Source organism: Euprymna scolopes, chromosome 44 (genome assembly GCF_053919585.1).
Source record: "Euprymna scolopes isolate OS-2025 chromosome 44, ASM5391958v1, whole genome shotgun sequence".
In the NCBI taxonomy this organism is placed as follows: Eukaryota; Metazoa; Mollusca; class Cephalopoda; order Sepiida; family Sepiolidae; genus Euprymna; species Euprymna scolopes.
In genome coordinates, this window is record NC_136525.1 from 10,851,726 (window position 1) to 10,875,579 (window position 23,854).

General features: G+C 31.5%; 2 protein-coding genes across 2 annotated transcripts in view; both read left to right on the forward strand.

The window, feature by feature from the left end:
- The window catches only part of LOC145268689 (uncharacterized), a 1,072,728-nt gene that overhangs the window by 486,813 nt on the left and 562,061 nt on the right, over positions 1-23,854 (forward strand). The window lies entirely within an intron of this gene.
- Positions 1-23,854, forward strand: part of LOC145268588 (uncharacterized) — a 48,852-nt gene that overhangs the window by 12,265 nt on the left and 12,733 nt on the right. Inside the window, exons 16-42 of the mRNA XM_080124036.1 lie at positions 1,231-1,260; positions 1,784-1,813; positions 2,319-2,348; positions 3,086-3,115; positions 4,547-4,576; positions 4,788-4,817; positions 5,057-5,086; positions 6,001-6,030; positions 10,886-10,915; positions 11,153-11,182; positions 11,983-12,012; positions 12,253-12,282; positions 13,310-13,339; positions 13,578-13,607; positions 14,203-14,235; positions 15,269-15,298; positions 15,542-15,571; positions 16,676-16,705; positions 16,944-16,973; positions 18,632-18,661; positions 18,902-18,931; positions 19,975-20,004; positions 20,264-20,293; positions 20,973-21,002; positions 22,778-22,807; positions 23,046-23,075; positions 23,349-23,378. Coding sequence (XP_079980162.1) covers positions 1,231-1,260; positions 1,784-1,813; positions 2,319-2,348; positions 3,086-3,115; positions 4,547-4,576; positions 4,788-4,817; positions 5,057-5,086; positions 6,001-6,030; positions 10,886-10,915; positions 11,153-11,182; positions 11,983-12,012; positions 12,253-12,282; positions 13,310-13,339; positions 13,578-13,607; positions 14,203-14,235; positions 15,269-15,298; positions 15,542-15,571; positions 16,676-16,705; positions 16,944-16,973; positions 18,632-18,661; positions 18,902-18,931; positions 19,975-20,004; positions 20,264-20,293; positions 20,973-21,002; positions 22,778-22,807; positions 23,046-23,075; positions 23,349-23,378 — 813 coding nt within the window. The remainder of the gene's footprint in view (positions 1-1,230; positions 1,261-1,783; positions 1,814-2,318; positions 2,349-3,085; positions 3,116-4,546; positions 4,577-4,787; positions 4,818-5,056; positions 5,087-6,000; positions 6,031-10,885; positions 10,916-11,152; positions 11,183-11,982; positions 12,013-12,252; positions 12,283-13,309; positions 13,340-13,577; positions 13,608-14,202; positions 14,236-15,268; positions 15,299-15,541; positions 15,572-16,675; positions 16,706-16,943; positions 16,974-18,631; positions 18,662-18,901; positions 18,932-19,974; positions 20,005-20,263; positions 20,294-20,972; positions 21,003-22,777; positions 22,808-23,045; positions 23,076-23,348; positions 23,379-23,854) is intronic.

Consider the following 23,854-nt stretch of genomic DNA (forward strand, 5'->3'; position numbering starts at 1 on the left):
CTACCTTCTTCGCAGCGGCTCTGGTAATGCTTTCAATGTAATTTTTCCAATTCATGTTTCCTGTGAACGTTAGGCCAAGCAGTTTGAAAGATGTGCTCTCAGATAAAGAGTCACTGGCCATTGCTATTGGTGGCAGAGATGGTTTCTTGTAATTATTGAAGGAAACCAGTTTAGTCTTGGCAGCATTGAATGTGACCCCTCATTTTTTTCCCCATTCCACTATAGATTGGAGGTCATCCTCTAGTGTTTTTGCCATTTCTTTAGATATGTGTTCATTTGTGGTGGCAGAGAAGGTTTCTTGTAATTATTGAAGGAAACCAGTTTAGTCTTGGCAGCATTGAATGTGACCATCCATGTTTGTCCCCATTCCACTATAGATCGGAGGTCATCCTCTAGTGTTTTTGCCATTTCTTTAAATATGTTACCATGACATAAGCTGACATATATTCAGTGGGTTTTTAACAGCATTAGGAATCAAAAATATTCTAACAGGTTTTTTGATATCGATTAGTGTAATAGTTTTATTTCTGATTTAGTATTACTTAAAACTCGTAGAGCAAGCACCTCAACCAGGGATATCACTCGGTAAGTGTTATCCTATAACACCATAAATGGGATATTCCTTAACAAAATCTTGTTCGCTTCTGCCACAACATATCTCGCTATTAATCTTTTGATATCAATCCGTGTTTGTATATTCGTTTTTATAAGTGCACTACTGATGTGCTTCATTGATTTGTGATTTTAATTTTTCGATTTTTTTTTTATATCGATAGGAGTATCAAGTGTATTTCTTATTTTGTATTTAGTACATATGTGCTCCTTTGCTATTGTGCATTTTTCAATCGATTTTTTAATATGGATAAGATTATAAGGTGTATTACTGATTTGGGTATTAATTAATTTTTCTAGAGCAAGCACCTCAAGCGGGAATATCACTCGCTAAGTGTTATTCTTTAACGCAATAAATTTATTGATCACGCGGGAATATCACTCTGTAAGTGTTGTGATATAACACTATAAATGTGATACCCTTTAAGAAAATGATATTGACCGCTTCTGCCATAACATATCTAGCTAGTACTCGCTATATAAGAATGTGATTGTATATCCGTTTTTATCATGACTTTATTCTTAAGTGCTTCACTGCTTTTATGATGTTTTATCGATTTTTGATATCGATAGGTTTATGAGGTGTATTTCTAATTTTGTATTTGTTTAATCTTGGAGAGCAAGCACCTCAAGCAGGAATATCACTCGGTAAGTGTTATCCTATAACACCATGATGATATCCCTGAGCAAAATGATATTGGTCGCTTTCGCCATATCATACTAAGCAAGTACTCTTAAACATTATGACAGTATTGTATATACGTTTAGTATTCTGAGGGTATTACATATGTTCTTAATTGCTATTGTATATTTTTCAATCTATTTTGTTAAGTGTTGCGACATTATGTTGAACAAAGATGGCGGCCAATAATCAGTGCAGTCCCGATACTGAGTGTTAAGTAATTCCTAGTAACAAAGATGGCGGCGAAGAATCAAATGCCGGTTCGTGACGGAGACAACGGCGAACTGATTGAATCCAAAATTCGACAATTTTTATAGTAACTTTGGAAGCTTCTCATTGGTTGGTTATTATAACTTGTGGTTATAATAACGATCTTCGAAATCATTGGTGTCATGTCCCCGTTAGAAGTCAAAAACATTTAAACAGATTTTTTGATATCGATGAGTGTAATAGTTTTATTTCTAATTTTGTATTTATTCAATCTCGTAGAGCAGGCACCTCAAGCAGAAGTATCACTCGGTAAGTGTTATCCTATAACACATTAAATTGAATATCTGTTACCAAAATGATATTGACTGTTTCTGCTATAACATATCTAGTTAGTACTCTTGTGATATCTGAACGCGATTATATATTAGTTTTTATTCTGAGTATATTCCGAATATGCTTAATTGCTCTTGTGTATTTTTCAATCGATTTTTGAATATGAGAGTATGGGGTGTATCACTGATTTTGTATTTATTAATTCTTGTAGAGTAAGCACCTCTAGACGGTATATCACTCAATAAATGTTATCCAATAACACTTAAAATTGGATATTCCTTAACAAAATGACATTGACCACTTTTGCCGTAACATATCAAGCTAGTACGCTTATGATGTCTGAACGTGATTGTATATCCGTTTTTTTATTCTGAGAGTACTACATATGTGCTTCATTACTATTGTGTATTTTTCAATCGATTTTTGATATCCATTTAAGTATGAGGATTATTTCTAATCGTGTATTTGTTAAATCTTGTAGAACAAGCACCTCAAGCTGGAATATCACTTGGTAAGTGTTATCCTGTAACATTAAAATGGGATATCCATTAACTATATGTCATTGTTCGCTTCTGCCATAACATATCTAGCTAGTACTCTTGTGATAACTGAACGTTATTATATAGTTTTTTTATCTGAGAGTACTACATATATGTTCTATTGCTTATGTTATCTTTTGGCATCGATTTTTTGATATCGCTTGCTCTATGCGGGATATTACTGATCTTGTATGTATTGACTCTTGTAGAGCAAGCACCTCAAGCGGGAATATTACTCGGTAAGTGTTATCCCATAACACTTTAAATTGGATATTCCTTAAAAAGAATAATATTGACCGCTCAATATATGTTACTATGAAATAAGCTGACATATATTCGGTGGGTTTTTAACAGTATTTTGTATAGTTCTTTTATTTTTAACTCCTTTTCCCAAACTTACCGTGTTCCAGAGAGAGTTTTGCGCCATTTGTAATTTTTCAAATTCATAGGTAAACACTGTATGTTTTTCGGGATAAATAAACATGGTACATTAAATAAAAACGCTAAAGCCCTATCTAGTAAGGTAGAAAAGTAACCGATCTTTCCTTTGATAACATTTATTTGTTATTTGACAACTTTTTCCAATCTATGTGTATTTTAACATGAGTTTTTACTGTGTTTAATTACTTTTATGACGTTTTATCGATTTTTTTTATATCGATAGGAATATGAGATGTATTTCTAATTTTGTATTTATTAAATCTTGTAGAGCAAGCACCTCAAGCGGGAATATCACTCGGTAAGTGTTATTCAATAACACTAAAAATTGGATATTGACCATATTGACATTGACCGCTTCTGCCATAACATATCAAGCTATTAATTATTTGATATTATGACGTGTTTGTATATCCGTTCATGAGTGTACTACCTATGTGCTGCATTGCTTTTATGATTTTTTTTACTGATTTTTTTTTTTAGATCGATAAGAGTAGCTAGTACTCTGGTGTTATCCGAACCTTATCATAAAAAGATTGTTATCTGCGAGTGCTACGTTTGCTTGCTATTTTTGGCATCGATTTTTTAATATCTCTTGCTCAATGTGGGCTATTACTGATCTTGTACGTATTGACGTTTGTAGAGCAAGCACCTCAAGTGGGAATATCACCTAGTGTGTGTTATCCTATAACATAAATATCGGATATCCATTAACAAAAGAATATTGACCGCTTCTGCCATAACATATCGAGCTTAGTACTCTTGTGATATCCGAACGTTATTATATATACGTATTTCATCTTAGAGTACTATATATGTGTTTCATTGCTTATTTTATGTTTTGGCAACGACATTTTGATATCTCTTGCTGCATTAGGGATATTACTGATCTCATTTAAAGTGTTATCCTATAACACTTTAAATGACATATTCCTTTACAAAATGATATTGTTTGCTGCTTTCATAACATATCAAGTTAAGCAACGCTGAACCTGGTCAGTACTAAATGGGTGACCATTTGGGACTTCCAGGTGCTGTATGTGCTCTCCGCTTATCTCGGCATTGTTTCCAGTTGTCCTGGACTTCTCTTTGCCACTGGACTCAAACAGTGCTGATTCAGGAGAGGTGTGGTTGGTGATTGCGCAACCCTTACCTCATAATTTCACGCGCAGCTTCCCCTGCAGGGGGTATCCTTTGTCTTTCGAGACTGAACGGAGGCATTGAACATATCAAGCTAGTAATCTTTCGATATAATAGTGTTATTTTATAACACTATCAACTGGACATAACATAATACTATTGACCGCTTCCTTCATAAATATCTAGCTAGCACATTATAGATATTATGACGTGATTGCATTAAAGATTTTTTTTTATGAGGAAGGTTCTATATATGTGCTGCATTGCTATTGTGAATTTTAAAATCGATGTTTTATATCGATTGGTGTATGAGTCTCATTTCAAATTTTGTATTTATTCAATCTTGGAGAGCAAGCACCTGCGGCAGAATTATCACTCGGTAAGTGTTATACTATAACACTTTCAATTCGATATCTGTTCACAAAACGATATTGACCGCTTTTGCTATAGCATATCTCGCTGGTTCTTTTTGATATTATGACGTGAATATACGTTTTTATTCTGAGTGTACTATATATGTGCTCCATTGTTTTAGTGATATTTTGATATCCATTAGGATTATTTCTAATTGCGTATTTATCAAATCTTGTAGAGCAAGCACCTCAAGCAGAGATATCACTCGGTAAGTGTTATCCTATAGCACTATAAATTGGATTTTCCCTAACTAAATGATATTTACCGCTTTCGCAATAACATTTGAAGCTAGTACTCTTTTGATATAATTACGTGATTATATATCCGTTTTTATCATGAGTGTACTGCCTATGTGCTCCATTGCTTTTATGAATTTTTTATCGTCTCATTTCAAATTTTGTATTTATTCAATCTTGTAGAGCAAGCACCTGCGGCAGAATTATCACTTGGTAAGTGTTATACTATAACACTTTCAATTCGATATCTGTTCACAAAATGATATTGACTGCTTCTGCTAGAACATATATAGCTGGTCCTCTTTTGATATTATGACGTTTATATGTTTTTGTCATGAGCGTACTACATATGTGCTTTAACGCTATTGTGTATTTTTTTAATCGATTTTGGATATCGATATGTGCACAAGGATTATTTTTAATTTTGATTTTGTATTTATTAAATCTTGTAGAGCAAGCACCACACGCGGGAATATCACTCGGTAAGTGTTATCCTATAACACTTTTTAACAAAATGATATTTACAGCTTCCGGCATAACATATCAAGCTAATAATCTTTTGATATGAATGCGTGATTGTTTATCCGTTTTTATCATGGGTGTAATGTCTGCTTCGTTGCTTTTTTAAAAAAATTTTTTTCAAATTTTTGATATGGACAGGAGTAGGAGGTAGTACTCTTTTGTATATCAGAATGTGATCGTATATACGTTTATATCATGAGTAAACTACATATGCGGATCATTGCTTTTATGATTTTTGTTTTCGATGTTTTTAATATCATTACGAGTCTGAGGTGTATTTCTTATTTTTGTAGAAGTATCACTCGATAAATGTTATCCTATAACACTTTAAATTGGATATCTGTTCCAAAATGATATTGATCGCTTCAGATAAAGCATATCTAACATATGCTCTTTTGATATTATGACGTGATTTTACATCCGTTTTTATCATGACTGTACTACCTACGTGGTTCAGTGCTTTTTAAAAAAAATTTTATCAGTTTTTTTTATACTCATAGGAGTGTGAGGTTCTAATCATTTATTAAATATTGTAGAACAATTCGTAAACTGTTATCCTATAACAGCAGTAATATGATATCCATTAACAAAATGATATTGATCGCGTCTATAATAACATCCCAAGCTAATAATCTTTTGATATAGTAATGTTATTCTATAACTCTATGGATTGGATATAATATAATAATATCGACCCCTTCTGTGAGAAATATCTAGCTGGTACACTTATATATTATACGTTATTTATATACGTTTTATATTCTGATATTATTACACGTGCGTTTCATTGTTATTGTGTTTTTTTAATCGATTTTTTTTATATCGATGGGTATATGAGTTACATTTCTAATTTTGTATTTATTCAATCTTGTAGAGCAAGCACCCCAAGCAGAAGTATCATTCGGTAAGTGTTATCCTATAACACTTTAAATTAGATATCTGTTGACGAAATGATAAATACCGCTTCTGCTATTGCATATCTGACTTGTACTCTTCAGCATTTTACATATTATATGACGGATTGTATATAAGTATTTTATTCTAAGGGTATTACTTATGTACTTCATTGCTATTGTGTTTTTTTTAATCGATTTTTTATATCGATAGGTGTATGAGTTACATTTCTAATTTCGTATTTATTCAATCTTGTAGAGCAAGCACCTCAAGCAGAATTATCACTCGGTGTTATCCTATAACACTTTAAGTTCGATATCTGTTCACAAAACGATGTATACCGCTTCTGTTATGACATATGTAGTTGATCCTCTTTTGATATTATGACGTGATTGTATATCTGTTTTTGTCATGAGCGTACTATATATGTGCTTTATCGCTATTGTGCATTTTTCAATCGATTTTTGATATCGATATGTGTATGAGGTTTATTTCTACTTCTGTATTCATTAGAGCAAGCCCCTCAAGCGGGAATATCACTCGCTAAGTGTTATTCTTTATACACAACTAGCGGGGGGCACCCGGCGATGCCCGGGTGTCTTGAGGTAAATCAAAACTCCGGGGGGGGGGTGTTAAATAATAATAAAAAAAATGTTTTGGTGGGTGAGTATGAGAATCGAACCTGTACCCTTGAGTTGGAAATTAATGTGTCAAAAAAAAAAAAAACCGTGCGACGGTAGCCATTTGGCCACCGCGACATACAGCGTAGACGTGTTTGAATTTATTTATTTAACTATAAAAACAGGCAATAAAAGTTGACTCTGCTGCTTCCATTTGACCTAATTAAGAAGGTCAAATAGAATACACGCAGCGTTTGGGTTTGTTTACCGAAATTTGACTGTTTTTTCCCCAACAGATGTTAGGGGGGGGGGGAAGCAGCCCCAAATTGTCCAGATTGAATAGCAACTGTCTGATATATGTTCTTGGCCTTCGGGACAAGATAAAAGTGTAGTATCTGTCTTCAGATGCTGCACTTCTATTTCTTGTTCTCTTTCGGTAGAGGAGAAATCCTTCACGACTGAGACAATTTTTATTTTTGTACCTTTTCTCCACGTTAAAAAACGACCCTGGTGTCTAACTCTGTCCCGTGGGGAGGCATTGTAAATAGGTACAAGATTGATCAAAGCTGATTGCTTCTGGACGTTTCCCGGTGCGATTACCAGGAACTTTGTTAGCTTTGAAGTAGTTTCGCTTTTTATACGAAAAGGCCCAATCAACACGTGAGAAGCCAAAATAGCAATAATTTTATAAGCTACACGCGTTCCCAAATCCTACATATTATTATCTAGGACCTATATAAACAGTTGTAAGCGATAGTAATGAACCCGGGACCGTGTGCGAGAAAAGCCTTTGCCAGACATACACGAAATGGTCACACACATTTTGCCTTTTATATATATAGAAGATAAATTGGATATCCATTAATAAAATGATATTGATCCTTGCTATCTTAATATATCAAGCTAGTACTCTTGTGATAAAATCGTGTTATCTGTTGGATATATCATAATAATACTGACCGTTTTGTCATAAATATCTAGCTAGCACTCGTAGATATTATGACGTGATTGTGTATACGTTTCTTAATCTGTGGGTACTTAATATGTGCTTAATTGCTGTTGTGAATTTTTCAATCGATTTTTTGACATTGATAAGTTTTTGAGTCTCTTTTCTAATTTTGTATTCATTAAAACTTGTAGATCAAGAACCTCAAGCAGAAGTGTCACTCGGTAAGTGTAATACTATAACACTTTAAATGTGATATCCGTTTAAAAATGATATATACCGCTTCAGCTATAACATATCTTGCTGATACTCTTTTGATATTATGACGTGATTGTGTATACGTTTTTGTCATGAGCGTACTACATATGTGCTTTATCGCTTATATGTATTTTTCAATCGATTTTTTATATCGATATGTGTATAAGGAGTATTTTTAATTTTATATTCATTAAATCTTGTAGAGCAAGCACCTCAAGCGGGAATATCACTCGGTAAGTGTTATCCTATAATGGATATCCCATAGCAAACTAGTTACCGCTTCTGCAATAACATACGTTCTTATTATTTACTTAGATATTATGACGTAATTGTATATATGTTTTGTATTGTGAGAATATTACATACTATATCTGTGCTGTCTTGTCTCTTGTGTATTTTTTAATCGAGTTTTTGATATCGATAAGAGTACGAGGTGCATTACTGATTTTATAATAGAATCAAACGAGAATATCACTCGAAAAGTGTTATACTATAAAACTAAAATTGGATATCTGTTCTCAAAATGATAGTGACCGCTTCCGCCATAACATATCCATCCGTGATTGTTCATCCGTTTTAAGCATGGGTGTACTACCTATGTGCTTTATTGCTCTTGTGATTTTTTTTCTTCAAATTTTTGATATCGATAGGAGTACGGGGTGTATTCAGTGTTGTAGAGCAAGCACTTTAGGCTTGGATATTACTCGGTTATATGTTATCCTATAACATTTTGAATGGGATATCTGTTCACAAAACTAATATAACATATGTAGCTGTTACTCTTTTGATATAATAGTGTTATATTGTAACACTATCGATTAAATATGACAAAATAATATTGACCACTTCCGTAAAAATATCTTGCTAGAACTTTTAGATATTATGACGTGATTGCATATAAGTTTTTTTTTATTCTGTGCGTATTACATATGTGCTTCATTGCTGTTATGAATTTTTCAATCGATTTTTGGATATCGATTAGGTTTATCATTCCCATTTCAAATTTTGTATTTATTAAATCTTGTAGAGCAAGCACCTCAAGCAGAAGTATCCTTCGGTAAGTGTTATTCTATGACACTTTAAATTCGATATCTGTTAATAAAATGATATTTACTGCTTCTGCTATAACATATATAGCTGATCCCGTTTTGATATTATGACGTGATTGTATATATGTTTTTGTCCTGAGCGTACTACATATGTGCTTTAACGCTATTGTGTATTTTTTAATCGATTTTGGATATCGATATGTGTATGAGGATTATTTTTAATTTTGATTTTATATTCATTAAATCTTGTAGAGCAAGCGCCACAAGCGGGAATATCACTCGGTAAACACTTTAAATTGGTTATCCATTAACAACATGATATTGAACGCTTCTGCCATAATATCAAGCTATTAATATTTCGATATCAATCCGTGATTGTTTATCCGTTTTTATCATGGGTTTACTATCTATGCGCTTCATTGCTTTTTTGATATTTTTTTTTCAACCTATTTATATTGATAGCAGTATGAGATGTATTAAATATTGTAGAGAAAGCATTTCAGGCTGGAATAACATTCGGTTAGTGTTATCCTATAACAACATAAATTAGATATCCGTGAACAGAATGATATTGACCGTTTCTACCATAACATGAAGTTAGTACTCTTTTAATATCAGAATGTGATCGTATATACGTTTTTATCAGGAGTTAACTACACATGTGATTCATTGCCTTCATGCTTTTAAAAAAATTTTATCAATTTTTTTTTATATCTGTGGGATTATGAGAGGTATTTTCTATTTTGTAGAAATATCAGTCGGTAAGTGTTATCCTATAACACTTTAAATTTGATATTTGTTCACAAAATGATATTGACCGCTTCTGCTATAACATATCTGACGTACTCTTTATGATATTATAAATTGATTGTATATCCGTTTTTATCATAACTGTGTGGTTCATTTTTCTTTTTAAAAACATTTCATCAATTTTTTTTATATCGGGAGCAGTATAAGGTTGTGATCTTTTACTTATTAAATGGAGTAAAGCCAGAACACTCAGCGAAAATATCATTCGTAAAGTATTATCCCATAATATCATTGTTATCCCATAATAGCCGAGACATGATGTCCTTTAACAAAATGATATTGATCGCGTCTATAATAACATCTCAAGCTAGTAATCTTTTGATATAATAATGTTATCCTATGACACTATCAATTAGATATAACGTAATAATATTGACCTTGTCCGTAATAATTTTCAAGCTAGCACTCTTAGATAATATAACATGATTGTATATAAGTTTTTTTTTATTCTGTGCGTATTACATATGTGCTTCATTGCTATAGTGTTTTTTTTTTTCAATCGATTTTTTGATATCGATAGATGTATAAGTCTCATTTAAAATTTTGTATTTATTCAATCTTGTAGAGCAAGCACCTCATGCAGAAGTATCACTCGGTAAGTGTTATCCTATAACACTTTAAATTAGATATCTGTTCAGAAAATGATATATATCGTTTCTGCTAGGACATATGTAGTTGGTCCTCTTTTGATATTATGATGTGATTGTATATCTGTTTTTGTCATGAGCGTACTACATATGTGCTTTATTGGTATTGTGTATTTTTCAATCGATTTAGGATATCGATATGTGTATGAGGATTATTTTTAATTCTGTATTCATTAAATCTTGTAGAGCAAGCCCCTCAAGCGGGAATATCACTCGCTAAGTGTTATCCTTTATACACAATAAATTGGATATCCATTAATAAAATAATATTGATCCTTTCTATCATGATATATCAAGCTAGTACTCTTGTGATAAAATCGTGTTATCTGTTGGATATATCATAATAATACTGACCGCTTTTGTCAGAAATATCTAGCTAGCACTTTTAGATATTATGACGGGATTGTGTATACGTTTCTTAATCTGTGGGTACTTAATATGTGCTTAATTGCTGCTGTAAATTTTCCAATCGATTTTTTGACATTGATAAGTTTTTGAGTCTCCTTTCTAATTTTGTATTCATTAAAACTTGTAGATCAAGCACCTCAAGCAGAAGTGTCACCCGGTAAGTGTAATCCTATAACACTTTAAATGTGATATCCGTTTAAAAATGATATATACCGCTTCAGCTATAACATATCTTGCTGATACTCTTTTGATATTATGACGTGATTGTGTATACGTTTTTGTCATGAGCGTACTTCATATGTGCTTTATCGCTTATGTGTATTTTTCAATCGATTTTTGATATCGATATGTGTATGAGGAGTATTTTTAATTTTGTATTCATTAAATCTTGTAGAGCAAGTACCTCAAGCGGAATTATCACTCGGTAAGTGTTATCCTATAACGGTATGACCTGGATATCCCTTAGCAAAATAGTTACCGCTTCTGCAATAACATGCGTTTATATTATTAGATATTATGATGTAATTGTATATACGTTTTGTATTGTGAGAATATTACATACTATATCTGTGCTGTCTTGTCTCTTGTGTATTTTTCAATCGAGATTTTGATATCGATAGGAGTACGAGGTGCATTACTGATTTTATAATAGAATCAAACGAGAATATCACTCGGAAAGTGTTATACTATAACACTAAAATTGGATATCTGTTTTCAAAATGATAGTGACCGCTTCCGCCATAACATATCAATCCGTGATTGTTCATCCGTTTTTAGCATGGGTGTACTACCTATATCATTTATTGCTCTTGTGATGTTTTTTTTTTTAATTTTTGATATCGATAGGAGTACGGGGTGTATTAAATATTGTAGAGCAAGCACTTCAGGCTTGGATATCACTCGGTTATATGTTATCCTATAACATTTTGAATTGGATATCTGTTCACAAAACTAATATAACATATGTAGCTGGTACTCTTTTGATATAATAGTGTTATATTGTAACACTATCGATTAAATATTACAAAATAATATTGACCACTTCCGTAAAAATATCTAGCTAGCACTTTTTAGATATTATGACATGATTGTATATAAGTTTTATTTTATTCTGTGCGTATTACATATGTGCTTCATTGCTGTTGTGAATTTTTCAATCGATTTTTGGATATCGATTAGGTTTATCAGTCTCATTTCAAATTTTGTATTTATTAAATCTTGTAGAGCAAGCACCTCAAGCAGAAGTATCATTCGGTAAGTGTTATCCTATAACACTTTAAATTCGATATCTGTTAATAAAATGATATTTACTGCTTCTGCTATAACATATATAGCTGATCCCGTTTTGATATTATGACGTGATTGTATATATGTTTTTGTCCTGAGCGTACTACATATGTGCTTTAACGCTATTGTGTATTTTTTAATCGATTTTGGATATCGATATGTGTATGAGGATTAGTTTTAATTTTGATTTTGTATTAAATCTTGTAGAGCAAGCACCACAAGCGGGAATATCACTCGGTAAGTGTTATCCTATAACACTTTAAATTGGATATCCATTAACAAAATGATATTGAACGCTTCTGCCATAATATCAAGCTATCAATATTTTGATATCAATCCGTGATTGTTCATCCGTTTTTATCATGGGTGTACTATCTATGCGCTTTATTGCTTTTTTGATATTTTTTTTTCAAATTTTTGATACCGAGAGGAGTATGAGATGTATTAAATATTGTAGAGCAAGCATCTCAGGCTGGAATATCATTCGGTGCGTGTTATCTTATAACGACATAAATTAGATATCCGTGAACAAAATGATATTGACCGTTTCTACCATAACATGAAGTTAGTACTCTTTTAATATCAGAATGTGATCGTATATACGTTTTTATCATGAGTTAACTACACATGTGATTCATTGCCTTCATGTTTTTAAAAAAACTTTATCGATTTTTTTTTAATATCTGTTGGATTATGAGAGGTATTTCCTATTTTGTAGAAATATCAGTCGGTAAGTGTTATCCTATAACACTTTAAATTGGATATCTGTTCACAAAATGATATTGACCGCTTCTGCTATAACATATCTGACTTGTACTCTTTATGATATTATAGCGTGATTGTATATCCGTTTTTATCATAACTGTGTGGTTCAGTTTTCTTTTAAAAAACATTTTATCAATTTTTTTTATATCGGGAGCAGTATAAGGTTGTGATCTTTTACTTATTAAATGGAGTAAAGCGAGCACACTCCGCGAAAACATTATTTGTAAAGTATTATCCTATAATATCATTATTATCCCTTAACAATATAGCAATCTTTTGATATAATAATGTTATCCTATGACACTATCAATTAGATATAACGTAATAATATTGACCTTGTCCGTAATAATTATCATGACATGATTGTATATAAGTTTTTTTTTATTCTGTGCGTACTACATATGTGCTTCATTGCTATAGTGTTTTTTTTCAATCGATTGTTTGATATCGATAGATGTATAAGTCTCATTTCTTATTTTATATTTATTCAATCTTGTAGAGCAAGTACCTCAAGCAGAAGTATCACTCGGTAAGTGTTATCCTATAACACTTTTAATTAGATATCTGTTCAGAAAATGGTATATATCGTTTCTGCTATGACATATGTAGTTGGTCCTCTTTTGATGTTATGACGTGATTGTATATATGTTTTTGTCATGAGCGTACTACATACGTGCTTCATTGCTATTGTGTATTTTTCAATCGATTTAGGATATCGATATGTGTATGAGGATTATTTATAATTCTGTATTCATTAAATCTTGTAGAGCAAGCACCTCAAGCGGGAATTTCGCTCGGTAAGTTTTATCCTTTAACGCAATAAATTGGATATCCATTAATAAAATGATATCGCTCGTTTCTATCATAACATATCAAACTAGTACCGGTGTGATATAATAGTGTTATCCTTTAACACTATCTAATGGATATATCATAGCAATACTGACCGCTTATGGCATAAATATCTAGCTAGCATTCTTATGACGTGACCGTATATAAGTTTCTCAATCTGTCGGTACTACATACTTGCTTAATTGCTGTTGTTAATTTTTCAATTGCTTTTTACCTTGGTGAGTTTTTGAGACTCCTTTTTAATTTTGTATTTATTAAATCTTGTAAATCAATCCCCTCAAGCAGAAGTGTCGCTTGGTAAGTGTTATCCTATAACACTTTAAATTTGATATCTGTTAGAAAATGATATTGACTGCTTCAGCTATAACATATCTAACTAGTACTCTTTTGGTACTATAACGTGATTGTGTATACGTTTTTTTCATGAGCGAACTACATATGTGCTTCATTGCTATTGTGTACTTTTTAATCGATTTTTGATATCGATATGTGTATGAGGATTAGTTTTAATTTTGATTTTGTATTCATTAAATCTTGCAGAGCAAGCATCCCAAGAGAGTGGTATATCACTCGGTAAGTGTTCTCCTGTAACGCGATAAATTGGATATCCCTTAACAAAACATTTACCGCTTCTGCTATAACATACCTCCCTAGTACTCTTAGATATTATGACGTAATTGTATATACGTTTTGTATTGTAAGGATATTGCATACTACATAAGTGCTTCATTGCTATTGTGTATTTTTCAATCGATTTTTTGATATCGATAGGAGTACGAGGTTTATTACATTATCAATTGGATATAACATTATACTAATAATTCGTAAAGTGTTATCCTATAATAGCATAAATTTGATATCTGTTAACAAAATAATATTGATCGCGTCTTTAATAAGATATCAAGCAAGTAATCTTTTGATATAATAATGTTATTCTGCAACACTATCAATTTCATATAACAATAATATTGACCGATTCTGTCATAAATATCAAGCTAGCGGTTTTAGACATTATGACGTGATTGTATAATTTTTTTTTTCTCTGTGCGTACTACATATGTGCTTTTGTGAATTTTTCAATCGATTTTTGATATCGATTGGTGTTTAACATTTCAAGCTATTAATCTTTTTATATCAATCCGTGATTGTTTATCCGTTTTTATCATGGGTGTGCTACCTATGTGCTTCATTGCTTTTGTGATTTTTTTTCAAATTTTTGATATCGATAGCCGTAGAGGGGTGTATTAAATGTTGTAGAGCAAGCACCTCAGGCTTAGATATTACTCAGTAAGTGTTATCCCATAACACTTTGAATTGGATATCTGTTCACAAAACTAATATAACATGTGTAGCTAGTACTCTTTTGATATAATAGTTTTATATCGTAACACTATCGATTAAATATTACAAAATAATATTGACCACTTCCGTAAAAATATCTAGCTAGCACTTTTTAGATATTATGAAATGATTGTATATAAGTTTTTTTTATACTGTGCGTATTACATATGTGCTTCATTGCTGTTGTGAATTTTTCAATCGATTTTTTTATATCGATTAGTTTTATCAGTCTCATTTCAAATTTTGTATTTATTAAATCTTGTAGAGCAAGAATCTCAAGCAGAAGTATCATTCGGTAAGTGTTATCCTATAACACTTTAAATTCGATATCTGTTAACAAAATGATATTTACTGCTTCTGCTATAACATATAAAGCTGATCCTGTTTTGATATTATGACGTGATTGTATATATGTTTTTGTCCTGAGCGTACTACATATGTGCTTTAACGCTATTGTGTATTTTTAATCGATTTTGGATATCGATATGTGTATGAGGATTAGTTTTTATTTTGATTTTGTATTCATTAAATCTTGTAGAGCAAGCACCACAAGCGGGAATATCACTCGGTAAGTGTTATCCTATAACACTTTAATTTGGATATCCATTAACAAAGTGATATTGAACGTTTCTGCCATAATATCAAGCTATTAATATTTCGATATCAATCCGTGATTGTTTATCCGTTTTTATCATGGGTGTACTATCTATGCGCTTCATTGCTTTTTTGATATTTTTTTTTCAAAGTTTTGATATCGATAGGAGTATGAGATGTATTAAATATTGTAGAGCAAGCATCTCAGGCTGGAATATCATTCGGTTAGTGTTATCTTATAACGACATAAATTAGATATCCGTGAACAAAAGGATATTGACCGTTTCTACCGTAACATGAAGTTAGTACTCTTTTAATATCAGAATGTGATCGTATATACGTTTTTATCATGAGTTAACTACACATGTGATTCATTACCTTCATGCTTTTATAAATTTTTATCGATTTTTTTTTTATATCTGTGGGATTATGTGAGGTATTTTCTATTTTGTAGAAATATCAGTCGGTAAGTGTTATACTATAACACTTTAAATTTGATATTTGTTCACAAAATGATATTGACCGCTTCTGCTATAACATATCTGACTTGTACTCTTTATGATATTATAACGTGATTGTATATCCGTTTTTATCATAACTGTGTTGTTCATTTTTCTTTTTAAAAACATTTTATCAATTTTTTAATATCTGAAGCAGTATAACGTTGTGATCTCTTACTTATTAAATGGAGTAAAGCCAGAACACTCAGCAAAAACATCATTTGTAAAGTATTATCACATAATATCATTGTTATCCCATAACAGCATAGACATGATGTCCATTAGCAAAATGATATTGATCGCGTCTATAATAACATCTCAAGCTAGTAATCTTTTGATATAATAATGTTATCCTATGACACTTTCAATTAGATAGAACGTAATAATATTGATCGTGTCCGTAATCATTATCAAGCTAGCACTCTTAGATAATATGGCATGATTGTATATAAGTTTTTTATTCTGTGCGTACTACATATGTGCTTCATTGCTATAGTGTTTTTTTTTTTAAATCGATTTTTTGATATCGATAGATGTATAAGTCTCATTTCTTATTTTGTATTTATTCAATCTTGTAGAGCAAGTACCTCAAGCAGAAGTATCACTCGGTAAGTGTTATCCTATAACACTTTAAATTAGATATCTGTTCAGAAAATGGTATATATCGTTTCTGCTATGACATATGTAGTTGGTCCTCTTTTGATGTTATGACGTGATTGTATATCTGTTTTTGTCATGAGCGTACTACATACGTGCTTCATTGCTATTGTGTATTTTTCAATCGATTTTGGATATCGATATGTGTATGAGGATTATTTATAATTCTGTATTCATTAAATCTTGTAGAGCAAGCACCTCAAGCGGGAATTTCGCTCGGTAAGTTTTATCCTTTAACGCAATAAATTGGATATCCATTAATAAAATGATATCGCTCGTTTCTATCATAACATATCAAACTAGTACCGGTGTGATATAATAGTGTTATCCTTTAACACTATCTAATGGATATATCATAATAATACTGACCGCTTATGGCATAAATATCTAGCTACCATTCTTATGACGTGACTGTATATAAGTGTCTTAATCTGTGGGTACTACATATGTGCTTAATTGCTGTTGTGAATTTTTCAATCGATTTTTATCTTGGGGAGTTTTTGAGACTCCTTTTTAATTTTGTATTTATTAAAACTTGTAGATCAAGCCCCTCAAGCAGAGGTGTCGCTTGGTAAGTGTTATCCTATAACACTTTAAATTGGATATCTGTTGGAAAATAATATTGACTGCTTCAGCTATAACATATCTAACTAGTACTCTTTTGGTACTATAACGTGATTGTGTATACGTTTTCGTCATGAGCGAACTACATATATGCTTCATTGCTATTGTGCATTTTTTAATCGATTTTTGATATCGATATGTGTATGAGGATTAGTTTTTACTTGTGTATTCATTAAATCTTGTAGAGCAAGCATCCCAAGAGAGTGGTATATCACTCGGAAAGTGTTCTCCTGTAACGCGATAAATTGGATATCCCTTAACAAAACATTTACCGCTTCTGCTATAACATACCTTCCTAGTACTCTTAGATATTATGACGTAATTGTATATACGTTTTGTATTGTAAGGATATTGCATACTACATAAGTGCTTCATTGCTATTGTGTATTTTTCAATCGATTTTTTGATATCGATAGGAGTACGAGGTTTATTACATTATCAATTGGATATAACATTATACTAATGATTCGTAAAGTGTTATCCTATAATAGCATAAATTTGATATCTGTTAACAAAATAATATTGATCGCGTCTTTAATAAGATATCAAGCAAGTAATCTTTTGATATAATAATGTTATTCTGCAACACTATCAATTTCATATAACAATAATATTGACCGATTCTGTCATAAATATCAAGCTAGCGGTTTTAGACATTATGACGTGATTGTATAAATTTTTTTTTTCTCTGTGCGTACTACATATGTGGTTTTGTGAATTTTTCAATCGATTTCTGATATCGATTGGTGTTTAACATTTCAAGCTATTAATCTTTTTATATCAATCCGTGATTGTTTATCCGTTTTTATCATGGGTGTGCTACCTATGTGCTTCATTGCTTTTGTGATTTTTTTTTTTCAAATTTTTTATATCGATAGGAGTAGGGGATGTATTAAATGTTGTAAAGCAAGCACCTCAGGCTTAGATATTACTCCGTAAGTGTTATCCCATAACACTTTGAATTGGATATTTGTTCACAAAACTAATATAACATATGTAGCTAGTACTCTTTTGATATAATAGTGTTATATCGTAACACTATCGATTAAATATGGCAAAATAATATTGACCACTTCCGTAAAAATATCTAGCTAGAACTTTTTAGATATTATGAAATGATTGTATATAAGTTTTTTTTTATTCTGTGCGTATTACATGTGCTTCATTGCTGTTATGAATTTTTCAATCGATTTTTTTATATCGATTAGGCTTATCAGTCTCATTTCAAATTTTGCATTTATTAAATCTTGTAGAGCAAGAACCTCAAGCAGAAGTATCATTCGGTAAGTGTTATCCTATAACACTGTAAATTCGATATCTGTTAACAAAATGATATTTACTGCTTCTGCTATAACATATATAGCTGACCCCGTTTTGATATTATGACGTGATTGTATATATGTTTTTGTTATGAGCGTACTACATATGTGATTTATTGCTATTGTGTATTTTTCAATCGATTTTGGATATCGATATGTGTATGAGGATTAGTTTTAATTTTGATTTTGTATTAAATGTTGTAGAGCAAGCACCACAAGCGGGAATATCACTCGGTAAGTGTTATCCTATAACACTTTAAATTGGATATCCATTAACAAAATGATATTGAACGCTTCTGCCATAATATTAAGCTATTAATATTTTGATATCAATCCGTGATTGTTTATCCGTTTTTATCATGGGTGTACTATCTATGCGCTTCATTGCTTTTTTATTATTTTTTTTTCAAATTTTTGATACCGACAGGAGTATGAGATGTATTAAATATTGTAGAGCAAGCATCTCAGGCTGGAATATCATTCGGTTAGTGTTATACTATAACAACAGAAATTAGATATCGACCAAAATGATATTGACCGCTTCTATAATAACATAATGGTAGAACTCTTTTGATATCAGAATGTGATCGTATATACGTTTATATCATGAGTTAACTACATATGAGATTCATTGCCTTGGTTTTGTTTTTTTGGGGTTTTTTTCGATTTTGCTGCTGTAGATACAATTACGAGATGTATTTCTTATTTTGTAGAAGTATCACTCGGTAAGTTTTATAGTATAACACTTTAAATTGTATATCTGTTCAGAAAATGATATTGAGCACACTCACCATTACATATACTCTATTGATATTATGACGTGGTTGTATATTCGTTTTTATTATAACTGTACTACCTATGTAGTTCATTGAATTTTAAAATTATTTTTCATCGATAGGAGTATGAGGTTCTAATCTTTTATTTATTAAATATTGTAGGGCAATCACCCTAAGCGAAATATTATTCGTAAAGTGTTATCCTATAACAGCAGTAATTTGATATGATCGCGTCTATAATTACATCTCGCGCTAGTAATCTTTTGATATAATAATATTATCCTACAACACTATCAATTAGATATTACATAATAATATTGGCTGATTCCGTAATACATATCTAGCTAGCACTTTGCAATATTATGACGTGATCGTATATGTTTTTTTTAATTCTGTGCGTACTACATATGTGCTTCATTGCTATTATGAAAATTTCAATCGATTTTTTTAAATCGATTGTATGAGTCTCATTTCAAATTTTGTATTTATTCAATCTTGTAGAGCAAGCACCTGCGGCAAAATTATCACTCGGTAAGTGTTATACTATAACACTTTCAATTGGATATCTGTTCACAAAACGATATTGACCGTTTTTTCTATAACATATCTCGCTGGTTCTTCTTGATATTATGACGTGAATATACGTTTTTATTCTGAGTGTACTATATATGTGCTTCATTGTTTTAGTGAAATTTTGATATCCATTAATTTTGTGATGTTTTTATCGATTTTTTTATATCGATATGAATATGAGGATTATTTCTAATTGCGTATTTATCAAATCTTGTAGAACAAGCACCTCAAGCAGGAATATCACTCGGTAAGTGTTATCCTATAGCACTATAAATTGGATTTTCCCTAACTAAATGATATTTACCGCTTTTGCAATAACATTTCAAGCGAGTACTCTTTTGATATAATTACGTGATTATATATCCGTTTTTATCATGAGTGTACTGCCTATGTGCTCCATTGCTTTTATGATTTTTTTATCGTTTTTTTTTTCATATCGATATGAGTGTAAAGTGTATTTTTAATTTTATATTAATTCTTGTAGAGCATACACCTCAAGCGGGAGTATCACTCAGTAAGTGTTACTCGTTTAAACCATATTCAACAACAAAATGAAATTAACCGCTTGCCATAACATATCTTGCTTGTAGTCTTAGATATTATGACGTCATCGTATATATATTTTAATGAGGTTTTTACCAGGGCTGTGACAACAGCATATTCTTTTCATGGTTTTGACTCTCTAGTATATATCCGACACAGTTAGACGCTGTTAATCAACCGAGAACCACACCACTCTATATAAAAGCATATAAGATATCAAAAGATACACACTCGAGAGTCAAAACAATGAAAAGAATATGCTGTTGTCCTAGCCCTAGTTATCACATATGTGCTTCATTGCTATTGTTTATTTTTCAATCGATTTTTTGATATCGATAAGAGTATGAAGGTATTACTGATCTTGTATGTATTGACTCTTGTAGAGCAAGCACCACAAGCGGGGATATCACTTGGTAAGTGTTATCCTATAACACTTTAAATTGGATATCCATTAACAAACTGATATTGACCACTTCCGCCGTAACATATCAAGCTATTAGTCTTTTGATATCAATCCGTGATTGTTAATCCGTTTTTAGCATGGGTGTACTACCTATGTACTTCGTTGCGTTTATGATTTTTTTTTTCAAATTTTTGATATCGAAAGGAGTATGATGTTTATTATGTGTTGTAGCGGAAGCACCTCAAGCTGGAATATCATTCGTTTAGTGTTATTCTATAGCAGCATAAATTAGATATCCGTTTACAAAATGATATTGACCGCTTCTATCTTAACATAAATATGGTACTCTTTTGATATATGAATGTGATTGGATATACGGTTTTATCATGCGTTAACTACTTATGTGCTTCTTGCCTTCATGATTTTTTTTTTCTCGATTTTTTGATATCGATACGAGCCTGAGGTGTATTTCTATTTTTCTAAATTCTTTTTAAAGAGCTCTGATTTTTTTGTTTTTCCAATTTAAAAAAAAAGATACAACGAGATGCAGAAATTGGCAAATTGTCAGCTGATATGTGTAGACAACAAACGGTTGAAATCTTGTCTGCATTGAAGAAATTATCAGAGAAACACATCTGATGAGGAAACCTATTTGCAAAGCAATTCCAATGTTTGCATGAAACAGTTTTTCCCCTCTTGTTTGGACTTGGAAATTTTCAATTGAATTCATGCTGACATGTGTTGGTCTATAGGATTCTCATCTACCTATACCTACATCCCCTCTTGTTTGGACTTAGAAATTTTCAATTGAATACACGCTGACATGTGTTCATCTATAGGATTCTCATCTACCTATACCTACATCCCCTCTTGTTTGGACTTAGAAATTTTCAATTGAATTCATGCTGACATGTGTTGGTCTATAGGATTCTCATCTACCTATACCTACACCCCCTCTTGTTTGGACTTAGAAATTTTCATTTGAATTCATGCTGACATGTGTTGGTCTAGTACCTTCTCATCTACCTATACCTACATCCCCTCTTGCTTGGACTTAGAAATTTTCAATTGAATACACACTGACATGTCTTTGTCTATAGGATTCTCATCTACCTATACCTACATCCCCTCTTGTTTGGACTTAGAAATTTTCAATTGAATACACGCTGACATGTGTTGGTCTATAGGATTCTCATCTACCTATACCTACATCCCCTCTTCGGTATGTTTTATAGTATAACACTTAAAATTGGATATCTGTTCAAAAATGATGACCGTTTCTACTATAACATATCTGGCTGGTACTCTTTTTATATTATGATGTGATTATAGATACGTTTTATCACAACTGTATTACCTGTGCGGTCCATTGATTTTTTAAAATTTTTCATCCATTTTTTATATTGAAAGCAGTTGTAATCTCTTATTTATTAAATATTGTATAGCAAGAACCCTAAGTGAAAATATCATTCATAAACTGTTATCCTATAACAACAGTAATTGGATATCCATTAACAAAATGATATTGATCGCGTCTATAATAACATCTCAAGCTAGTACTCTTTTGATATAATAATGTTATCCTACAACATGATAATATTGACCGTTTCCATAATAAATATCTTCCTAACACTCTTAGATATTATGTGATTGTATATACGTTTTTTATCCTGTGCGTACCACACATATGTGCTTCATTGCTGTTGTGAATTTTTTCAATCGATTTTTTTATATCGATTGGCTTATGAGTCTCATTTCTAATTTCGTATCAATTAAATCTTGTAGAGCAAGAACCTAAAGCAGAGATATCACGAGGTAAGTGTTATCCTATAACAGTTTAAATTGGATATCAGTTCTCAAAATGATATTTACTGCTCCTGCTATAACATATGTAGCTTGTCCTCTTTAGATATTATGACGTGATTGTATATCTGTTTTTGTCATGAGTGTACTACATATGTGCTTCATCGCTTATGTGTATTTTTCAATCGATTTTGCATATCGATATGTGTATGAGGATTATTTTTAATTTTGAATTCATTAAATCTTGTAGAGCAAGCACCTCAAGCGAGAATATCACTCGGTAAGTGTTATCCTATAACACATTTAATTGGATATCCATTAACAAAATGATATTGGCCGCTTCGGCCATAACATATCAAGCTAGTACTCTTTTGATATTATGGCACTATTATATATCCGTTTTTATCATGAGTGTACTACCTATCTGCTTCATTCCTATTGTGAATTTTTCAATCGATTTTAATTGCTTTTATGATTTTTTTCAATCGTTTTATTTTTATATCGATACGTGTCGGAGTCTCATTTCCAATTGTGTATTTATTTAAACTTGTAGAGCAAGCACCTGCTGCGCAAGTATCACTCGGTAAGTGTTATACTATAACGCTTTAAATTGGATATCTGTACAAAAAACGATATTAACCGCTTCTGCCATAACACATATAGTTAGTACTCTTTTGATATTATGATGTAATTATATATCCGTTTTTATCGTGAGTGTACTACAAACGTGTTTCATCGCTCTTGGTTTTTTTTCAATCGATTTTTCATATCGATAGGTGTATGAGGTGTATTTCTAATTTTGAATTCCTAAAACTTGTAAAACTTCAAGCGGGAATGTCACTTGGTAAGTGTTATTCAATAACATTAAAATTGGATATCCATTAACAAAATGCTATTGACCGCTTCTGCCATAACGTATCCTGTCGTATATTCTTATATATTATGATGTGGTTGTATATACATTTTGTATCCAGAGGATATTACATACTACATATGTTCTTCATTGCTATTGTGTATTTTTTTATCGATTTTTTATATCGACATTAGAATCAGGTGTAT